The following is a 21,902-nucleotide window of genomic DNA, read 5'->3' on the forward strand; positions in this document are numbered from 1 at the left end:
AGCACCATGGCAGAAGTCTGAGTTTTATATGGCTGCAGGTCAACTTATATTGGTTGATATCTGCAGGCCATGTAGGAGACAAGAGGTTGTGAGGGCTGCAAGAAATGGATGTGTAGACAAGTGCAAGTATGAAAATACTGGCAAGACATGCCATTGGAGAAGTAACCATAGGATAGCATGTATAGTCTGCTGAGTAGACACACACACACACACACACACACACACACACACACACACACACACACACACACACACACACACACACACACACACACACACTTGACCTCAGTAAGAACAGAACCCCTACCTAACTGCACAGAGTACAGAAAGCAGTACTTGATGCACACGCCACAACACAAGTCTGACTTTTACATGGCTGCAGGTCAACTTATAGTAGATGACATCAGCAGTGCATGATGGTGATGAGAAGTAGGGAGGCCTGCCTGAAATGGATGTGTAGGTGGGTGCAAGTATCAAAATACTGTCAATTAATGGGATTAGGGTGGTAACTGCAGGACACACACTTGCTCTTCTGACTAGACAACCACACACACACACACACACACACACACACACACACACACACACACACACACACACACACACACACACACACACACACACACACACACACATGCATATGCAAACTTGCACACACATGCACGCGCACACACACAGTTGACTACAGTGAGAACAGAATGCCTACCTATCTAAGTACACAGACTACAGGACTCAGTACTTTATATAAGCGCCACGGCACAAATCTGTCTTTTTCATGGCTGCAGGTGAACTCATAATAGATGACATCAGCAGGCCATATGTTCATAGGTATGTACTAGGCTATCTGCCAGAATGCATTTATAAGCCTAGCCAGAATGTGTTGGCTTTCGCCGCCCCATTAGATTAGTTCCCTGTGCCTCTGTCCAGCACAGCCACTGAAGTGATCCCCGGGGTAAACTTTCTGTTTCCCATCCACTCATCAAGGTTTCTCTTGAAGAGTGTTATAGAGGAGCTCTGCCTAATGTAGATTGGAATCTTGTTCCAGAGGATGGGAAGTCTCTGGGACAGGAATCTATCCTTCCAGAACGCTCTATTTATTGTTGTGGTGAGGTTTAGATCCCTAGAGCATGTGGTTCGAGGGGATATGGTTTTCTTTAGGTGGAGCATATCCATCAATTCTGGGTTGGACATGGCCTTGTATGTCAGGCAGAGATCACCTCTGAGTAGGCGGTATGCAACCGAGTACAGCTGGAGTTTCTTCAGTCGAGCTGCATAGGGCATCTGTTTGAGGCCAGTGATCCTCTTGGTGAGGTACTTCTGTGGTCTTTCCAACTGTTGCAGGTGTCTTGTAAGGTACATCCCAAATGGGGCGTTGTACTCTATGATGGTTCTGATGAGTGATGAGTAGAGGGGCACAATGACCTCTTTTGATCTGGATGCGAACCCTTTTGTAATTAGGTGGGCCACATAGAAGGATTTTCTAACCACTTTGGCAATGTGATTATCAAAGGAGAGATTGCTATCTAATTGAGTCCCCAGATCCCTTATTACATCTTCTGGATTTAGGGGACTACCACCTATGCGGTAGTTTGTGGGTACTTTGTTTTTTTCCAAAGGGGATGAGTATGCACTTTTTGGCATTTAGCTTGAGGCCATGATTTTGACACCGGGTATCTGTCTCAATGAGACCCTTTTGGAGGATGTGGGAGACAACAGGTTAGGAGGCCTGCATAGGCACATAGATTCATAAGTTCATATGAGGCCAGTAGCTTAACAGCACTAGAGTGTGTAGAAGCCTAGCTGTGTAAAACACATATACCCTTATTGAGCATATCTGGATGTTTGAGTTTAGCAGAACAAGCTTCTCATCACTACTGACTGGCCCTGCCCATGAGGGAGCACACAAAACTATATTGCACTTTGTAGTGTGGTTGATATATGTGTACAAAAAAATACTGAGACCCCAAGGTTATACTGCTTAGTGGCGAGGCAACACATGTATGTATTGTGAATATATGGGGTCTATATTAGAAGCACAAAACTGCTTTTGAGTGAACGTGTAAAGAGCAACACATATTCATCAAACTGCATTTAAGCGATTTGATGACTATGTCACAGGGCAAGGAGGTAGTTGGCCAACTACACGGAGTTGCCCTTTCCTTCCCTATAGTGTGATCTCAGAGTTGGTATATTTAGTTAGGGGTGGGGGGGCATAGCTCCCCACATTGGGGGGTGTGGGGGTGAAGCCCCCACCTGATAATGTTTTTTCATTTTTATTTTTTCTGAGCAGCCACTGCGGTGGTGGTGCTGCAGTACCGTTGTCGCCTCACAGTTAGACGTTGCCCATTCGATTCTCAGTTAGAGCGTCTTCTGTGTGGCGACATGCATGAATGGGCATTTCTTCATTGAAGGTTATGCATTAGGCCCAGCAAGCCAGCACGTAAAACTCTACTGCCAATCATTAGCGGACCGGAGTTCCGCTGTGGCGACCCCTAACCGGGAAAAGCCGAAAGACACAAACAAACAATTTTTTTCTGAGCAGCCACGTGAATATTTTCACTAGAACAAAATTTGATTATGTGGCCATTCGCTATTTACAGGTTTTGCGTATTATGTGTTGACTTTTATGTAGTCGCACATATGCGCTTTCATTATTCTGATATAGACCCGAATATATGATGTATACTTAGAATGTGCCCTCAGTTTGCAATGTTTCCACATGTACTTTATGTCATACAAAGGAAATGGACAATAAACACAAATAAGAAAGCATGATATATACAGTTCCATAGTTCAGTGAGCAGTGGATTTGCACGATGGTTAACAAAGTGTACATGCATGCAAGTTACACCTGTTTGCAAGTAGATAAGCAGTGGGTAAATGCAATAGCATTGCTAATGTCTGACAAGCACACTCTGTAATAGTACCCAGTACCATTTGTACTCCAAACTGTTTTTTCAAGAAGGTCAAGGGTATTCATTGAATGTATCCAGTTTCTGTTTTGGGCTGTCTCCTTCCTAGGTGGTCCACCATGCTTTGTCCAAACCAGATAACCATAGCCAAACCAGAAATGTATTTATTCTCTGCTTCTACTATTTGCACTATGCAGCTCATCATGCAAAAACTGCAATTAAAAACTGTCACGTGTTAAGGTACTTTCTGTACAAATCCACCACTATTTACTTGATTACTGCACCAGGTTAAGAAATACAAGGATATGGCATACTATTATTAAAGAATACATTCTAGCTACAAGACTTACCTTGCAAATGCAGCTGTTGACAGGATCTTATTTCAGGGCTAATATTTCTTTGTCTCTACTCCCATGATATTGAAGAACTCAGGACAAAAACAGAATGGAGGCTACATGGATGCTTTATGTCTTTTTGAATATCTCCACCATAATGAAAGTAACCTGGTTATGCTATAGTTAGCACCTATGGAAAACACCTGTTGCTTTATTGAATAGATCAACGCCATTGGTGCTCATTATTGCACGGTATGCAGTGGTGTGCACCAACACTTGAATAAGGTAAGCACAGGCAATATTGTTATTACTGAAAAAGTGAAGGAAAGGTTGCAAAGTATGTACTAGAACCCAGGACCTTCTGTACTCTTTCCCTACACATACACATACTACACAGAAACAGTTATGGAACAACTACCTAGAAACCTGTCATTCATTCTCCTTTTCCCATGTTTGCACTAAGTGCCACAGCGCACAATGACAAGAATTAAAAAACAAATTTTAACTTAAAGCAGATATAGATGAGCCATTTTTAACAAACAATAAAGAGGATGAAACAGAACTTATGAATTGTGCACTGCTTGCATGCACTTTTACACTTCACAGACCTACATGTACACCTCTGTAAGTGTAACCTGACATACACCCTTGATATCATCATAGACTGTTGCCATCCATTGAGTATGAACACTGTGGAAGTGCCTACACTGAGTGAATATCCTTACACAGTTACAAGTTTTTGTGGTTCAGCAATTCTAATGAGTTTTGACTTGAATCAAAATGGGTGGTAACCATGTAGGCAGGGAAACTGAAGAGGACCCCAATCTTGTACACTCAAGGGAGGGCATTAGTTCCCTATATATATATATATATATATATATATATATATATATATATATATATTTGCACAGCAGAAAGGTGGGGGGTGGATTAAATTTCTCTGTATTCTGTCAGATACATACTGCATATACTTGCATGACAGTATGATTACTATGTTGCATGAGGTTTACACTTTTAGCTGTCTACATTAGTTATGAGTACATTCTTCATTTGGGGGTGGGGACCAATGCTGCATTTATGTCATCGCACTTAAAAAACATTTGTTGCTATTACTAATCTAATTTTCTAGCATCCACCATGTCTAATGATGTCATAATGCATGTGGGGTTACATGTTACTGTTAGTTCTGTGCAAATCTATGGACCTTTACTTCATGTAGACTCCTTTCTGTGGCTGTATTCAGAAAACTTTTGAATACATGGGCAACACGAACATGGAGTCTACATAGCTGCTTTACAGATTGTTGACTCTTTCCACCATGTTGATTTGCTTCATTAGCATACAATTCAGCTACTTTATTAAGGTGTTTACCTTACAGACACAAAGTGCGGGGTTTGATTCTCACATGGGTTAATTGGCTAGGCTTAAAATGGCCCAGAAGGGCACTTAGCCTAGTACTAACCTAGGGTGGAAGGTTGGCATAATGGTTATGCTGTAATTTGCATGCCATGGAAGCTTCCCTGTTTGCATGTGAGTGTGTGCCACTACACGGAGTTTACTGAGTCTAAAACTATTCACATCCATGTGTGCATCGTGCTCTGATATGCACACAGTGAAAAATGACAGTGTATGCTTTATTGAATCCCCTTGACAGTGTCTGTCTCTCAGGTGTAGTCTGAGGTACATTTTTTTCAAACTAACATTTTTCATTTTTTTTGTTAGCCAATTGGAAATAAATGATGTACTTCCCTTTCTACGCCCAAGTGGATATTCAAGCACTATGTCTAACATCAGTAATTGAAATAACTCCTGACAAATGTCTCACACCAGCTCAAAAGCTCTTGTAATTACAAAACCTATATTGGTCCAATAAAAGTTATTACATCACATCTGTGTTCTAGTGTCTTTGTGCTGTTTTTATTGGAACAACACAGCCTTCCTTTTACTTGTTCTTAATAAGAGCAATGCACTTTTTCTTAGACCACAGTAATATACCTGACAAACCTCAACACAGTTTTATCAGTCTCCTGCAGTATCTATACACACAGTTGTCTTTGGAAAGATACACCTTACCAGTCAAATCCTGATATTCAGCTTTCACTCAAACCAACTTTCAAAATGTAGAATTCCATCTGCCATTACATAGCAGCTTGTGCATTATGTCACTAACTCTCAAACAAAATGGTGGCACAAGTCCAAACTCTACAACTTTAAATGCCTTTATGTAGTAAGTAGTCATTTCAGTCTGTGTAAGACTTAAATTGCTTTCTTGCATGCTTAAACACCACAGTCTTTTCTTGCAGCCTGAAAATAAGATACCTGTGGATGTCCAGAATATCAGGATGCAGGTGAATGAGAGTACTTAGCAGTCATGTGTTGCACAACAGAACTGCTCAAGTCACTACTTGTGATTCTGGAACAGGTGTGTAGGCACCCATGTGTGAATCTGCCTAATTAGTGTACTTCTCAGTCAGCAGCATCACTGGCATTTGGAAGCATTATAGCTGAGTCCACTTCTTTGCCTAGGAGAGTTCCTTCATAGTGCATAAAGGAGACAAAGGTCTTTCTATTTCTGTACACAGAAGTTACAAGGATAGGTTTCTTTGTTTTAATGATAGGTTGCTTAAGGATGTAGACATCTGCTGTGACATGGGATGGGTACTATCTTGCACCACAGGAATCCAACCATCCAGAGAAGGACACAGGCATCATTTTTGTACTGCAGTGTATTTTATATGACTTGTATTATAATTGTATTTTTTAATTAATTTATCCTTTGTTGGCCATGTTAGCCCCATAAGGGTTGTGGCCTTTTTCAGGGAAGGGGTGGTGTTTATACTACTAAGACAAATTTGGAGAGGGTATCAGGGAACTTGCCCTGCTCTTAGTACCAACTAAAGCAGAAGTGACCTCGGTTTAACATCTCATTCGAAGGATGGCACACTCAGGAGTGCAGAATCCCCCTTATATTGCACTGCAGTGTCAACTATCGATCTACTTGGTGTAGGAATAGAACCCACAGCCTTCTGCACTATTTTGCACTTCAGCACTTAGAACATGTCTGAAAAGAATCCTTGGACCAGCCCAGCTGTCTAGCTGACAAACACAAATAAGTAAAATAAACAATGTCTTATGATACTGGTAGTCTGGTCATCTTGCACTTATAGGTTCATAGGTGTTTACTAGGCTAATAACCACAAGGACCTTTTTAAGCCTAGCCATGCAGCTCAAGTCTTTGACAAGTTTTGGTTCCCTTGATAAGTCTAAACAGGAGCTTGAGAGGTAAAACATTTCCAAGCAGGGGTCTGGGACATGAACCATTTGCAAGCTGCCTGTGTCCATTAGAGACATAAGTGCCAAACCAGGGAGGAATTTCCTGTTCTCTCTCCAATTTTCCAAGTTACACTTGAATTGGGTTAGTAAGAATCTCTGCTTCACATGGATTGGAAGCCTGTTCCAGAGAAGGAGTAGTCCCTGGGATACATACCTGTCTCTCCAGTAGGTCATATTTATATCAGATGCAAGTTTAGGTCTTTAGAATGAGTAATTCTGGTGTTGTTTGTTTTGTGGATATGCAGGATGTACATCAGAGAGGGTATGACAATGCTTTGTACATGCCAGGCATAGATCTCCACTCAGCAGCCTGTAGGAGACAGAATACATGGATAGGGCTTTGAGACGGTCTGAAGAGGACATGTTATTTATGCCCTATATTCTTTTAATGAGAAAACTCTGTGGACATTCCAGTTGTTAGATATGCCTAGTTAAGTACATACCAAAGGGGGCTTTGTACTCAATGACAGGTCTGATGAATGCCGAATACAGTGAAACAATGACTTCATTGGACCTAGATGCCAACTTTCTATATCACCACCAAACAAGCAAGCATAGTCAGCAGTCAGATGATGCAACCATCATCTGCTTTTCCCCAACACTAAAAATCCCAAGAGTCCGTTTCATCTGTTGAATCCTGGCTAAGAATTGTAGACCTACTCCTAAATGCAAAAAGGACCAAACTCATGTTCTTTTTACCAAAATAAAATAATGATCAAAAATGCAAATTCTATATTGTCTCATGTGACAATATTATAATAGAAACTGTGATAGAAGCCAAAATATGAGAACTCCTGGATTCATAATAGGTGTTTGCTAGGGTAATGACCACAGAGGCCGTTTTAAGCCTAGCCATGCATCCCATATCTCTGACAAGTTCTGATACCCTTGATAAGTGTAGGCATGGGCCTGGGAAATGAACCATTTACAGATTACCTGTGTCCATTAGAGACATAGGTGCCAAACCAGGGATGAATTTCCAGTTTCCCATCCAATTGCACTTGAATTGGGTTAGGGAGGAACTCTGCTTCACATGGATGGGGAGCCTGTTCCATAGACTGGGTAGTCTCTGGGATACATACCTATATCTCCAGCTGGTCCTATTTATATCACAGGCAAGGTTTAAGTCTTTAGAACAGGTAATTCTGGGGCTGTTTTTTTTTGTTGATATGCAGGAGGTCCATCAGAGTGGGGTCTGACAATGCCCTGTATGCCAGGCATAGATCTCCCCTCAAAAGCCTGTAGGAGACAGAATATATGGATAGGGGCTTGAGGTAGTCTGCATAGGACATATTACTTACACCCTGTATTCTTTTAGTGAGGAACCTCTGTGGACATTCCAGTTGTTGGATATGCCTGGTTAGGTACATACCAAAGGGGGCATTGTACTTAATGCTAGGTCTGATGAATGCCGAATATAGTGGAACAATGACTTCCTTGGACTTAGATGCCATACCTTTGTTTATAAGTTGTGCAGCATAGAATGATCTCCTCACCACTGTAGACACATGGTAATTAAAGGCCAGATTACTACCTATGTGTGTCCCTAAGCCCCTGACCACTGGATCAACTCTAAGGGATGTGTTGTCAATATGATAGTTACCAGGGATGGATGACTTCCCAAATTATACTATTATGCATTTCTTGGCATTTAGGTTTAGTCCATGGCTCTGACACCAGTTGTTTGTCTCTGTCAGCCCCTCCCTGTTGAACATTTGTGTCAGTGTGAGATTCAATGACAGCTCCCAATTTGCAATCATCTGCAAATTTAGTCAGCCAGAGACCACTGACACTGGCCTTGACTTCTGAGAAGTAAATGCCAAAAAGGAGCGGTCCAAGGACTGATCCCTGAGGGACTCCACTTGTGACTGGCCTCTTTGTAGAGGTGGACTCCCAATTCTAACTTCCTGGGTCTTGTCTGTGAGCCAGTTGGCTATCCACTGGGTGACATACAGGTTTGTACCTAACCTCTTGAGTTTGTCAACAATGCCCAGGTGGGGTATTGTGTCAAATGCCTTGGCCAGGTCAAGGTAGGCAGTGTGAATGATTTTGCCCTCATCCATTGCTTTGGTGACCATCTCAAAGAAGTCCACCAGGTTGAGTAGGCATGATCTGCTCTTGACGAAAACAAAATGGGTTGGGTCCAGTGTCTGTAAGTTTACTATATCTCTATTGATCATCTCCATGATAATTCTTTCCATGGCTTTACATATAAGACTAGTGAGACTTATGGGTCTGTAGTTTCCAGGGTCTGTAGATGACCCACCTCTGTGCAGAGGGATGACTGTTGCCTTTCTCCATTCATGAGGCACAAAGCCTGATCAGAGGCTACAGTTAAATAGTAATTCAAGAGGCCCTGATAGGTCATGTTTCATGCTATTTAGAAAGCATCCATTGTCTGAGCCCATTGATGCAGTGTTCTTGGTCTTAGCGAGAGCATTAAGGACCTGTTCCCTGGTGATAGTAGGCAGAATTATATTTGATGGTATTTCCTGAGGGAAGGTTGAGGTGGAGAGAGGAGTAAAGTTGGAGCTGAATTTATCAGCCAAGACGTTTGCTATATCTTCTGGCTGAGTATAGGTGGCTCCATGTATTATGAGCTCTGCACACAATTGTGTAATGCCTTTGAGGTTGTGGACATAGCTAAAGAATGCTTTGTGGTTGTCCTTGGTCTGGGAGGCCAAAGTTACCTCATATTTGGCTTTGGTAGACTTTATTTGTCTTCTTAGTTTTTTGTTTAGTTTGATGAGAGTGCTTTTATCCTGCTGGGTGCTTTACCTCCTACATTTTGCCATGATTTTCTTCCTCCTGCTATACAGCTGATTGATTTTGTGATTCCACCATGGTAGCTTAATTTTGAAGTTCTGTACTTCTTCCTGGTGGGTACAGCTGCCTCTATGCAGCTATTAACATGCTTGTACAGGGTTTCTGTGAACAGTTCTGCATAGGCAGAAGTGTTCTCAAGGTTTATGGGGGCTTGACATTTTCCCAGGTTCTCACTGAATAGCAGGAATTTAGCTTTAGAATAGTTCCTGAATATTCCAGGTTTAGCTGGGGGTCCAGGTTTTATTTTTACTTCAAAGGAGACCATGTTGTGGTACCAGGAAAGGCATTACAGTAGGGGGTGTGCAGCAGTTTCCCATATTAGTGAGGACCAGATCCAGTATGGTTGCATCCCTGGTTGGTGTATTGACTATCTGGTCCAGGGAGTTTGTGTTTACAAAATCCAGGAATCTCTGTGGATGTATGTTTGGTGTTGTACAGGATTCCCAGGTACTAGTGGGGTAATTAAAGTCACCCATGAATATGGTATTGGGTTGGATGGTTAGTGTTTTTAATAAGTTTAAATACATGGTATGGGTTTCCTGGGTCACTGAGGGGGACCTGTAGCTTGCAAGGAAGTGGTATTGGATTTTATCTATAGTGATTTGAACATGGAGCAGCTCAAGTGCATTGTCCTGTTTGACCAGCCTTGAAGACTATTTATTTTTGATGTAAAAAGAGACACCACACCAATACCTTTAGTCCCTGCCTGTGAAGTAGCTGGCCTAAATGTGTGGAAGGCATTATAACCTTGCACTGTTGGTGTGCTCTCAGTAGCTTTAAACCATGTCTCAGTGACCACACAGACATCAGCATTCTCTACAGTAAAGAGAGCTTCTAGGGAGAGGATTTTTTTAGGCTCCTATCATTAAGCAGTAATACCTTTAGATTTTCTTGGTTTTGATTTGCTATGTCGGAAGTACTTTCAGTCTGTCACTGCCTAAAAAAGGCACTATGGGGAAGACAAAGTTTTAGCCAATATTCGAAAGCCTAGAGGATGAGAGGTGCAGACCATTCCTGGCAAAGCAGTGTGGTCTGTTGACCATCTCCTTCCATGCTGCCAACTATTGCACCCCCTTGGAATGACACCAGAAACTAAGCCAATTATTAAAGTCAATCATCTTTTGTTAATATTGTGGCATCATCCTTGGAGAAGGTAAAATGCTGCTCAATGCTAGGCTCATACCAGCCTGAGACACATATTCCCAGATCTCCATGATGTATCTCTTCATATAGTCTAGGGAGGTACCTCTCCGGTCATTTACTCCCACATGGAATATGACTGAGTCATATTGGTAATTGTGGTCCAATGACCTGAGTGCATGCGTAATGTGGCAGAGCCTAGCCCCTGATAAGCAATTGACCGTAACTTTCTCCTTACTCAGCCTGGTGAGAGGGACATCAATGTGTTTCACGATGGAGTCTCCAATGACTAGAATGTTGTATTGCTTGGTGACTTGCCTTATGACCTTAGAGGTAGAGGCTCCATGAGAATTAGCTCTATGTGTTGATGTGGGTGTTGTTTTGAAAGAGCACATTTGGGGCTGCTGAGGGTATTTGTTATGTGTACTTCATCTAGGAGGTCTTTGTGGTTTAGGAAGGTTACATGTAACTGCCTCAGCAAATGTGGGTCTATATGTCTGCTTGGAATTGTGGGTGATAGGTGCGGCGTGTGTGCTACTGACAACCTTATTGACATTAGGAGTACTTTTATGTGAGAGCTTTGCCTCCAGTGACATTGTGTAAATACATCTCTCACATACCATATCAGTTTGTTTGAGAATTAACTGGCTGGCAGTAAACATGAGGCAATTTGTACATTGCCTCAGGATGCCCATATCCACCAAGCTGGTAACAGAGACAGTAGGAAATTTCATATCCATGGCAACAGACTCTTTTTATTGATTAGACAGTCTGAGTGGGAATATCAATCACTGTCAGGACTACCTGGTTTGCAACTATGTGGACAGTGCTTGTCACTGCAAACTAGTTGTCCTGTGTGCAGCTAGGTATTGGAGAAATTTCAGTTGTGCTTTTACAGGAAAAATGTCACTCAAGGTGTCTGAGTCTGTACAGAGCACTGCCAATCACTTGAGGGGAAACTAACATGTAGACCTAGAAAATTTAAGGATGAAGTATTTAGGAAGATATTCTGAAGTTAGAAACAAATCAAGCAGTAATTACTGAAAACAAAAGAATTAGTTTGTCAAGAATGAAGAAAAGAGGGGAGTTGCATGAATGGCTACTGCCTGGCTACTACTAATGCTAGTCTCACCACCGCTTCGCTCTGTTGGGATTCAATGCTCCTTTGCTTCTTCTCTCACCAGAAGCAAAATGTTAGCACCAATTGCAAGAAGGGAAGCAGACCACAGCCTGTTTGGTGATCCACAGCCTTGTCCTAGATGATACAAGGGTGTGTAGGCTTGTAGCCTTTTTCTGGTAGATGCTTTGAATAGCAACCAGACCAGTCAGGTACATTAAGCACAGACACTCACTCTCCAACCAGAAACAGTCAGGAATCAATGCACTCTGCTCCTTTTCTTACCAGGATCAGAATATAAGCACAGATTTCAAGCTGTCACCTATAAAGCAGTTATTAGGCTTTCTGGTGAAATGCAGTCTCCAGAAAATAATGTCCCTGTACTCCTTCTCTCACCAGGAGAAAACAGAAGCACTAATCCCAAGATGACTACTGAGAGGCAGAATGTGGGCTCTCCAATAACTGGAGGTCTTGCAATAGATGCTTAAAAGTAAGATGAAAAAATGGTTTATCCTAAATACTGTAGTGTGCACTAAGCAGTTAGATATGAAAGTGGGTAACTTAAATTTTAGCTGTCTAAAAAGTTAAGTTTTAGTGGAGAGAGATAGAGTGAAAGGGGGTGGGAACTTTTATATTCTGGTACTATGGAATACAGTAGGATGGCCAATAAATTTAAATAGTTGAAGGGGAGTGATTTCACAAAATGATAATCTTGTTCTTACTCACACCAGCCAGTGAAAGGAGAGAGGGAACAAGATATATGGTCAAATTAACATAAGGGGCAAGCAATTAGAAAGACAGTGGGGTTTAAGAACACAACACTAACAGGGCATGAGGGTAGGAAAAAATTCTGTCTGGTTCACAAGAGACAGATCTGTGGTCTCTTTTCAAGTTTTAATATGCAATTAAAAGCAGAATACAAGTAAAACATTTTGCAAAGAAAACAAATCACTGTATACAAAATAGAAAAAGGCAATAAAGTAATACAAAATACAAGAAATAAAAAACAAACTAACCTTTCCCTCACAGCAAACTGTGGCAGAGTCTGGGTGAGCCTTTCCAGTAAAACACGCTCAAATATGGCCAACATATTATTAAAACTATCAAAAAAACCCACAAGAAACTAGGTTCCCTATACAGAGCAAAGCAATATCTTATACTATTCACAAGAAGATCCATAGCATCCACTTACCTATTCCCAACTCTTTTGTATGCATCCCTTATTTTCACAAATTTTAATATTACCCTTGTGCATAAAGTTGAAACATTATAACAAAACAGCTATGTTTGCTGCATATTCGCCCAACAAATCCCATCACTGTACAGTCCTGAAGGACCTATACTGACTAGAACTCCCTAATCAGGTAACCTACTCTCATCACACTACAGCCCTCAACTTTTCCAAAATCCAGACAGCTGCTTCGCTCTGAAAACAGATATTGCAACCACATAGTAGTAGCAGAACAATACACTCCAATAACAAATCCCTCATAGCTGTAAGTAAATCAAAAAACTCTGCAGGAAACTCACTCTATTCTTATTACATTACAGAACAATGCAACTCCATTCTATTACAGCTAAAACAGAGAATGATTTAAAAGCCTACTAAAATAGTATCTATAACATACCTGGTTCTTTCATCTCTGCTCTTAGCTTCTGTTTCCTGTCCTGTCTGTTCCTAGTTATTTTCTCATTCACATTTTACCACCAGTTTGTAATAACAAAGCTAAATGTAAATGTAATGCTTTTTCCATTTGTTTTATTGTTTTCCTTGGCAAGCATTTTCTGAACAGCTATATATGTATGTTTGCATTCTGTTGTAAATCATGATGTAATACTATCTACGATGTAAAAATGAAGAAATATATTAAAAATGCCTATGTATGTAAACATTTGAAGCTTACAAATGTAAATGTGGAATTTTTCTCCCAAACACATAATTGAAAAAGGGCATTTCATCTCAGTTGGACTTTCCTGGTCAACAAAGATAGATAGATAGATAGATAGATAGATAGATAGATAGATAGATAGATAGATAGATAGATAGATAGATAAACAGATAAAAAGCTGATGTGCAATGTCTTCCCCCTGAAATGTATTTCTTCATGTGCACCGAATATAAACCTTCAGCTCTTATGTATACTATTGTACACCTTTACTTTGCAACACGTGAAAGGCATTATGTTAAGAAGGTGAGCTGCTACAGGGGGAAGGCCACATTATCAGCACAGTATGGTGGTTAGTTATAATACTGTATTACATTTAAACTGTATGGTACATTTATGCCAACTTTCCCCTTTTGTGTCTCTACTCTGAAGTCCACCCAGTAGAAGTTGTTGTTGGCCTCAACATTGCTACAGTCATCCACTGCTAAAGCTCATGGTGGGTCTAGTGATGGTGCTGCCATTGCCTGACAGAAGAGAAGGCCCCTCTCACATAGGCTGTCCTGTCCCATCACAGACAGAGTCCTTCACACACACTGCTGCTCAGCTGTGTCTGACGTGGAACATGTTCTGGATCTTCTGCAGCTTCAGCAGATGACTGAGACTTTTGGAAAAGGATGTAGACCTATACCTCAGACAAACTGAGTGTCACATGGATTAAATTGCTTATTCATTCTACCAGTAGGCAATTCCTACTAATATGTCAGAGGTCAGTAAGCCTGCTGACATAAGCTATGTTAGAACATCACTTGATGGAGACATGCATGCTGCTCTCTGAGATGAAATGGAGCCCATCCCACGGTCAGCATCCAGCACTACCCCCAAGTTGGTGTTACCTACTTGATCAAAAACAAAAGAGTAATTCCCAGAATGTTAAACCCTTTCCACAGAAATAAACAAATAACTCAGGAGCTTAAAATCCAAGTCTGAGTCAAAAACAGCTATTCAAGCCAAAGGCAATCTCAAGAAATTTTTAAATTATATTCATGCTTTCAGAAGCACAATGCAGCAATGCATTGAGCTGATTGTGAATGATATTACCTACACTGAGGCTGAAGATATAGTGAACCTACTGGCTGATAAATTTAGATCTAACTTTATACCTCTCTCCCCTTCATCTGTCCCGCTAGATATAGCCAAAACTGTCTCATCTCAACCTATCACACAAGACCAAATCCTAAAAGTGATATCAAAAGCTAAAAATGCTGCATTGATGGGTCCTGACAATATCCTTAGATAGATCTTAAATAGCATGAAGCATGGTTTAGCCACAACAATAGCAACACTGTTCATTCTCAGCCTCCATACAGGTTTTGTACCAGGTGAATGAGAACAGCTACAGTCATTACTCTGCAAAAGAGAGGACCTTCCATAGACCCAGGCAATTGCAGACCTATAAATCAGACCAAACTCATAATGCAAAGCCACGGAAAGACTTATCATTGAACTAATCAATCAGGACATAAGGAACCTCCAAACACTAGACCCATCTCAGTCTGACTTCTGCAAGTGCAGTTCATGCTTACTCAACATAATGAATTTTTTGAAAAGGTCACCAAATCAAGGGATAAAGGCAAAATGGTACACACCTCATTCCATGACCTGGCCAAAGCTTTTAATGCAATTCTCCACTCAGGCATAGTAGAAACGCTAAATAAACTCCTATGTCAACTGTTGGATTGCTAACTGGCTCACAGATAGGACACAGAAAATCAAAATAGGGGAAGTTACCTCCACAAGAGACTGGTCACCAGTGGGGTCCCCTGCAGTTCTGTGCTGGGATCTCTCCTGTTTGGCATCTACTTTCCTAAAGTGAAAGCCAAATACCAAAGAGCTCTACCTGACTAAGTTTTTAGATGACTGCAAGCTAGGAGCAGTCATTGAATCCCTAAATGAAATAGCCATCCTGCAGGAAGGTTTGTCCCAAACTAATAACTGATGCCAAAATCATGAACTAAAACTAAATGCCAAAAAATAAATTATTGTATCCTTTGGGAAGCCTTCTATCCCAGGGAACTACCATAGGTTCATAGGTAGGTACTAGGCTATTTGCCCGAGGACATTTACAAGCCTAGCCAGAGTGTGTCAGCTTTCACCGCCCCACTGATTAATTAACTGAGCCTCTGTCAAGAAGAGCCAATGAAGTGATCCCAGGGGTGTATTTTCTGTTACCCATCCACTCGTCAAGGTTTCTTTTGAAGAGTGTTAGTGAGGGGCTCTGCCTAATGTAGTTAGGAATTTTGTTCCAAAGCATGGGGAGTCTCTGTGACAGGAATCTATCCCTCCAGCATGTTCTATTTACTGTTGTGGTGAGGTTTAGCTCACTAGAGCGAGTGGCTCGCAGTGACTTGGATTTCTTTAGGTGGAGCATGTCCATCAATTCTGAGTTGGACATGGCTTTGTAAGTCAGGCAGAGATCACCTCTGAGTAAGTGATATGCCACTGAGTACAGCTGGAGATTTTCCAGTCGGGCTGCATAGGACATATGTTTGAGACCAGTAATCCTCTTGGTGAGGTACTTTTGTGGTCTTTCCAGCTGTTGGAAGTTTCTTGTGAGGTACATCCCAAATGGGGCATTGTACTCTATGATGGGTCTGATGAGTGATGAGTAGAGGGGCACTATAACCTCTTTATTTCTAGATGCAAACCCTTTATTAATTAGATGGGCTACATAGAAGGATTTCCTAACTACTTTGGCAATATGATTGTCAAAGGAGAGATTACTATCTACCTGGGTCCCCAGATCTCTTATTACCTCTTCTGTATTAAGGGGGCTGCCACCTATGTGGTAATTCATGGGTGTTTTGTTTTTCCAAAATGGGATGACTATGCATTTTTTGGCATTTAGCTTGAGACCATGACTTTGACACCAGGTGTCCGTCTCAGTAAGGCCCTTTTGGAGAATGTCTGTGTCAGCCGGTGAGTCAATTATAGCTCCCAGTTTGCAGTCATCGGTGAACTTGGTTAGCCATAGTCCTCCTGTGTTTGCCTGTACTTCTGAGAAATATATGCCGAACAGTAGGGGTCCCAGGACCGAGCCTTGTGGGACATCAGTTGTGACTGGTTTAGAGTCGGACCTGGAGCCCACTATTCTTACCGTGTGAGTTCTGTCTGTAAGCCAGTTGGCAACCCATCTCGTGACGTAGGGGTTTATGTTCAGGCTGGTGAGTTTTTCTATAATTCCCGAGTGGGGAATGGTGACAAAAGCCTTGGCAAGGTCAAGGTAGGCTGTGTGAACTACCTTCCCCTCATCTATGGCCTCGATGACTGTCTCAAAGAAGTCAACCAGGTTTAGTAGGCATGATCTGCCCTTAACAAAGCCAAACTGGGTTGGGTCAAGTGTTTGGAGGTTCCCAATGTCTTTGTTAATGAGTTCCATGATGATGCACTCCATAGCCTTGCAGACCAGGCTAGTCAGGCTTATGGGGCAATAGTTACCAGGGTCAGTTGTGGCCCCTCCTTTGTGGAGCAGAATAGCCATTGCTGTGCGCCATTCTATGGGCATGTAGCCTGGGGAGAGGCTGAGGTTGAACAGTGTGTTTAGGTGGGGGGATAGTTTGTTCTGTAGTTCATGCAAGACGCAGCCTGGGACACCATCTGGCCCCATTGATGCTGTGCTTTTGGCTTTTGAAAGGGCTGTTTTCACCTGTGCATCTGTGATTTCTGGGACACTACACTTTTCCGGTATTGTTGTGGGCCCTTTTGGGGGTGACAGGGGGGTGAAGTTTGCACTGAATCTATCTGCCAGGATGTTGGCAATATCAGTGGGTTCAGTATATTTTGTGCTATTTTGCACTAGCTCAGAGTATCTGTGAGTTGCCACTTAGATTCTTGACATAGCTAAAGAAGGCTTTGTGGTTATCTTCCAAATCCTTGGCTATTTTTCTTTTGAAGTTAGCCTTGGAGGATTTTATGAGGGACCTTAGTTTCTTACTGATACTGATCAGGAATGTCTTTCCTTCTAGGGATTTGCTTTTTTTCTGAACTAGTTTCCTCCTTCTATTGTATAGCCTGTTTATGACAAGGGTCCACCAGACTGGTTTCCTTCTCTTAGGGGAGTGAGTCTTGGTTTTGCTAGGGATGGCACGATCCATGCATCCTTGTAGGTGCTCATAGAGTGCATTTGTAAAGGTTTCTGCATCTTGTGCAGCATTGTCCTTTAGCATGGGGGTTGTGAAACTTACCACCTCTGTCTTAAGTAAGGTGATGTTTGCTTTAGAAAAGTTTTTTTACTGTGGTTTCCTTAGTTGGGTGGTGCGGTGTGGACATCCAGAGTGATTAGTTTATGGTCTGATCTAACCAGTCATGGGTTGACCTCTGGTGTGGAACACCTGTCACCCATGTTGGTGATGACCAGGTCCAATATGTTTTCACCTCTGGTAGGGGAGTTTACCAGTTGATCTAGGGCATTTGAGTTGATAAATTCCAGGAAGCGCTGGACCTGGGAGTTTGTACTTGAGTAGTTTTCCCAGTTAATGGTAGGGTAATTGAAATCGCCCAATATCAGGGTGTTTGGTAGGACCTTCATGTTTTCCAGTGTCTCCAGAAAAGCAGAGTGGTGGTCCTGGGTCATGGAGGGTGATCTGTAGCAGGCCACAATTTGCATTGCAGATTTGCCTGATGTTAGTTGCACATGGATGATCTTGGAGGTATCATGCTGCGCCACTAACCTGGAGGTGTAGGTATCCTTGATGAATATGGATACACCCCCCCTCCTTTTGTGTTTTGGTTCATGTTCTGTGGCCGAAATGTGTGGTATGAGTTGTAGCCCAGTAGTGCTGGGGTGCTCTGTGGAGCCTTGAACCAGGTTTCAGTTACTGCACAGATGTCGACATTCTCCATACTGAGGAGTGCTTCGAGCACATGCATTTTGAGATTTAAACTCCTGGCGTTGAGTAGCATAACCCTCATTTTTTTATTTGTGCTGTTTACAGAGGTGGGTTTGACTTTTGAGCCTTGCCTAAAAAAAGACACTATGGGGGCAGGAAGAGCCTTGGCCAGTATTTGAAAGTCTAGGGGTGACAGGTGTAAGCCGTCTCTTGTGAAGCAATGAGGCCTGTCGAGCATGTCGTCCCAGGCTGACAGACACTAGATCCCCTTTGAATGACACCAGAAGCTTAGCCATTTGTTGAAATTGATAATTTTTTTCTTTATACTGTGGTATAATTCTTGGTGAGGACAGGATGCTTCTCAGGGTCAGGGTCATACCCACCTGACCTACATGATCAGAGAGCTCTTCCATGTCTCTTTTCATGTAGTCTAGGGAGGTATGTCTCAGGTCATTCACACCAACATGAACAATGACAGAGTCATATTTGTACTTGTTCTGGAGTGACCTGAGTGCTTGTGTTATGTGGTGGATTCTGGCTCCCGACAGGCAGCTAACAGTAACCTTCTCCTTGTCCAGCCTAGTGAGTGGGACGTCAGTGTGCGTGACTATACAGTTGCCTATTACTAGTGTGTTAGGTATGTTATTTTGCCTTAAGGGCTGTGATTGTGCGGCACACTGATTTTGTGTTTTATGTGTTTTCTGGTTTGTGATGGGAGGTAACAATACTCTCCTAAGAGTTGATCTTGTTGTTCAGGATTTGGGAACTTATGTGGACAGTGACCTGAATTTTGATTAATATGCATCCATTGTTGTAAGAAAGTCCTTCTGTCTTGTACTGCCATATAAAGAAAGGGAATATGTCTAGATATAAGGATGTCATTTTCCCCCTTTACTCAGCCTTCATTAGACCACTCATTGAATATAATGTCTTCTTTGGCATGTATCTGTGCAGACACATACAACAGCTGGAATGCCCACAGAGATACCTTACTAAAAGGATACAAGACCTAAACAACATGCCTACATGGACCAGCTCAAAGCCTTGTTAATATACTCAGTATCCTACAGACTACTAATAAACGATCTGTGTCTGGCATACAAAACATCCTTTGACCCAATATGGATGGATTTCCTGTGCATCAGCAAGTCAAATTGCATCTGAAATACCCAGTTTAGCAATCTGAACCTCTTCTGCAACATAAACAGAATAGTTTGGAGAGAAAGGTATATCTCACATAGGATAACACTGCTCGGGAATGGACTCCTCATCCAAATAAACCAACTTTCATTCCTGTTCATATTCAAGCATGACTTGGATTTATGGATGGGAAACAGAAAATTACCCCAGAACTGCCCCTGTAATACTAATGGAAAGAAGCTGCTCCTAAATCCTTTATCACATGCATGGGTCCCATCAAAGTATCTATAGTACGATCCCAGTTATGCTCATTAGAGATAATATATAATTATTGACCATGGGATGGGTAATGCCAATCTCTATCCAACTGGGATAGGTTATTTTGAGCTCAAAAATGGAAGGCGGCTAGGCTTTAAATGGCCCACAAGGGCAGCTAGACTAGTACTTACCTATGAACCTTTGTACCAAAAACAAGAGCTAATAATAATGTCAATTCAGGATAATATATTACATGTGTGTTGGTTCATAAAACCTACAACAAAATGGGAGATATGGACAAATGATGGCTTCGCAGTAAAGATCTAGAAACTGTCAAATATCTCATTCATCCCTACAAATAAGTATTAGCAGCCTTAATGGTACTGATGTCTCAGAGATATTGCTAATTTGATCTTTATGCAACCATCTAAAAATGGATATTCACTTAACTTTCTACTAACAGTAAAAATTATAGTCTGCATGAAGTAATCTGTTTTGTTATCACTCATTGAACCATTTATTTTCATCTGTTTAGTTTAACCTTTATCTAAGTCAGATAATTTCTGTTTCTAGGTTGTAGCAGCCATGTATCCAAATATCAAACAATTTCTCTGCTCTAAATTCATGCTTTTTCTGAACATTAAGTATTACCATACCACCAACTTAATTAATATTGGCTGATTTGCACATTTATTTTGCTTATTTTTTAATGAAAAGTCTGAGCAATTTTGATACTCACCAATAAACTAGAAAATAAATCTAGTTGTAATGTAGGTGTGGGTGGTTTGCTTGCAAAAATGGCTGCCATGCAGTAGAAGAATCTCCACAGTGCTGACATGTTCATGTATGTCTTCCTTAAATGCTAGAAATGAATAATTTAAAAATAACATAAGGGACTCCCCAGAATGCAATGTACATTTTTATTGCTTTGGTTTACAAAGGCGATGATTTTCTCAAGTGAGTACTAACAAAACATCTAATGTATATGTTCAGCCTTTTGAAAGACCATATATATTATATAACAATAGCAGTATTCAGAACTCAACTACAGTGCAAACTCAGTGCATTTGTCGTAGTGAAAACAGACTACTTATCAATGTTTTGGACCTCACATTTAACCTGTCAAAAAAAAAGGTCATAAGAGTCTGGACTGAGTGAACTGTGTCCAGTGTATAAAAATACCTGCTGGTTTTATCACTCTCAGACATAAAGTATCCTAACTGTAAAACACAGGACATCTGTAATGAGGAACCTTCAGAAAACTCATCTGTATTGCACAAATGTAACCCATGTTCTTTCCTTTCTGCATATCGTTACAGTTAATAGTTTTACTTAGATTACTACAAGGCTCATTTCATATATAAGGAAATGTCCGAGTTTCAGGTCATTGTTGTATGACTGGCTTATCTTCAGACCTGAAGCTATGAGTATGTTTGCCACTCAGCAAAAGCATTTTCATCAATATGTACATTTTCACTAATTAAAATGTATTTTTTCCCAAATTATACATCTGAAGAAATTTGGCATCTGTGGCATTGATCACTTGGGACACTGAATTTACATTTTTCTGGAAAAAAATAAATACCAAATATGGACTTTGCAGTAGAAAAGCATGAGATTTTTTTCTTTATAATTACAAACTATGTAACTAACCAGCAACAAGCTGTAAAATGGCAAAACTCTTTATACTCTTGTCTCCCTGTTACCTTTGGTGTCTCAAAGGATCCATCCTTGGACCTCTCCTCTTCACCATATTTATCAATGACCTTCACAAAGCCACCCTCCATGCCAGTCCTGGCCAATACACCGATGAGTCCACACTAATTTGTTCTGCCCCCTCTCTCCAACTTCTTCAAAGACTCACCCAAGAATCCTTTACTGCCAAAGAAACTGTCGACCATTCAAAGGCGACCTATATATATAACATACACACACACACAATATATATATATATATATATATATATATATATATATATATATATATATATATATATATATATATATATATATATATATATATATATATATATATATATACACACACATAGAAAGATGTCTGTATATTTA

At 41.1% G+C, this 21,902-nt stretch overlaps 1 protein-coding gene across 1 annotated transcript in view; it reads right to left on the reverse strand.

Moving 5' to 3' along the window:
- Nucleotides 1-21,902, reverse strand: part of LOC122794942 (adhesion G-protein coupled receptor F2-like) — a 632,398-nt gene that overhangs the window by 413,566 nt on the left and 196,930 nt on the right. Inside the window, exon 2 of the mRNA XM_044063537.1 lies at nt 20,573-20,695. Coding sequence (XP_043919472.1) covers nt 20,573-20,695 — 123 coding nt within the window. The remainder of the gene's footprint in view (nt 1-20,572; nt 20,696-21,902) is intronic.

Source organism: Protopterus annectens, chromosome 2.part1, assembly GCF_019279795.1.
Source record: "Protopterus annectens isolate FY-2018-M chromosome 2.part1, PAN1.0, whole genome shotgun sequence".
In the NCBI taxonomy this organism is placed as follows: Eukaryota; Metazoa; Chordata; order Ceratodontiformes; family Protopteridae; genus Protopterus; species Protopterus annectens.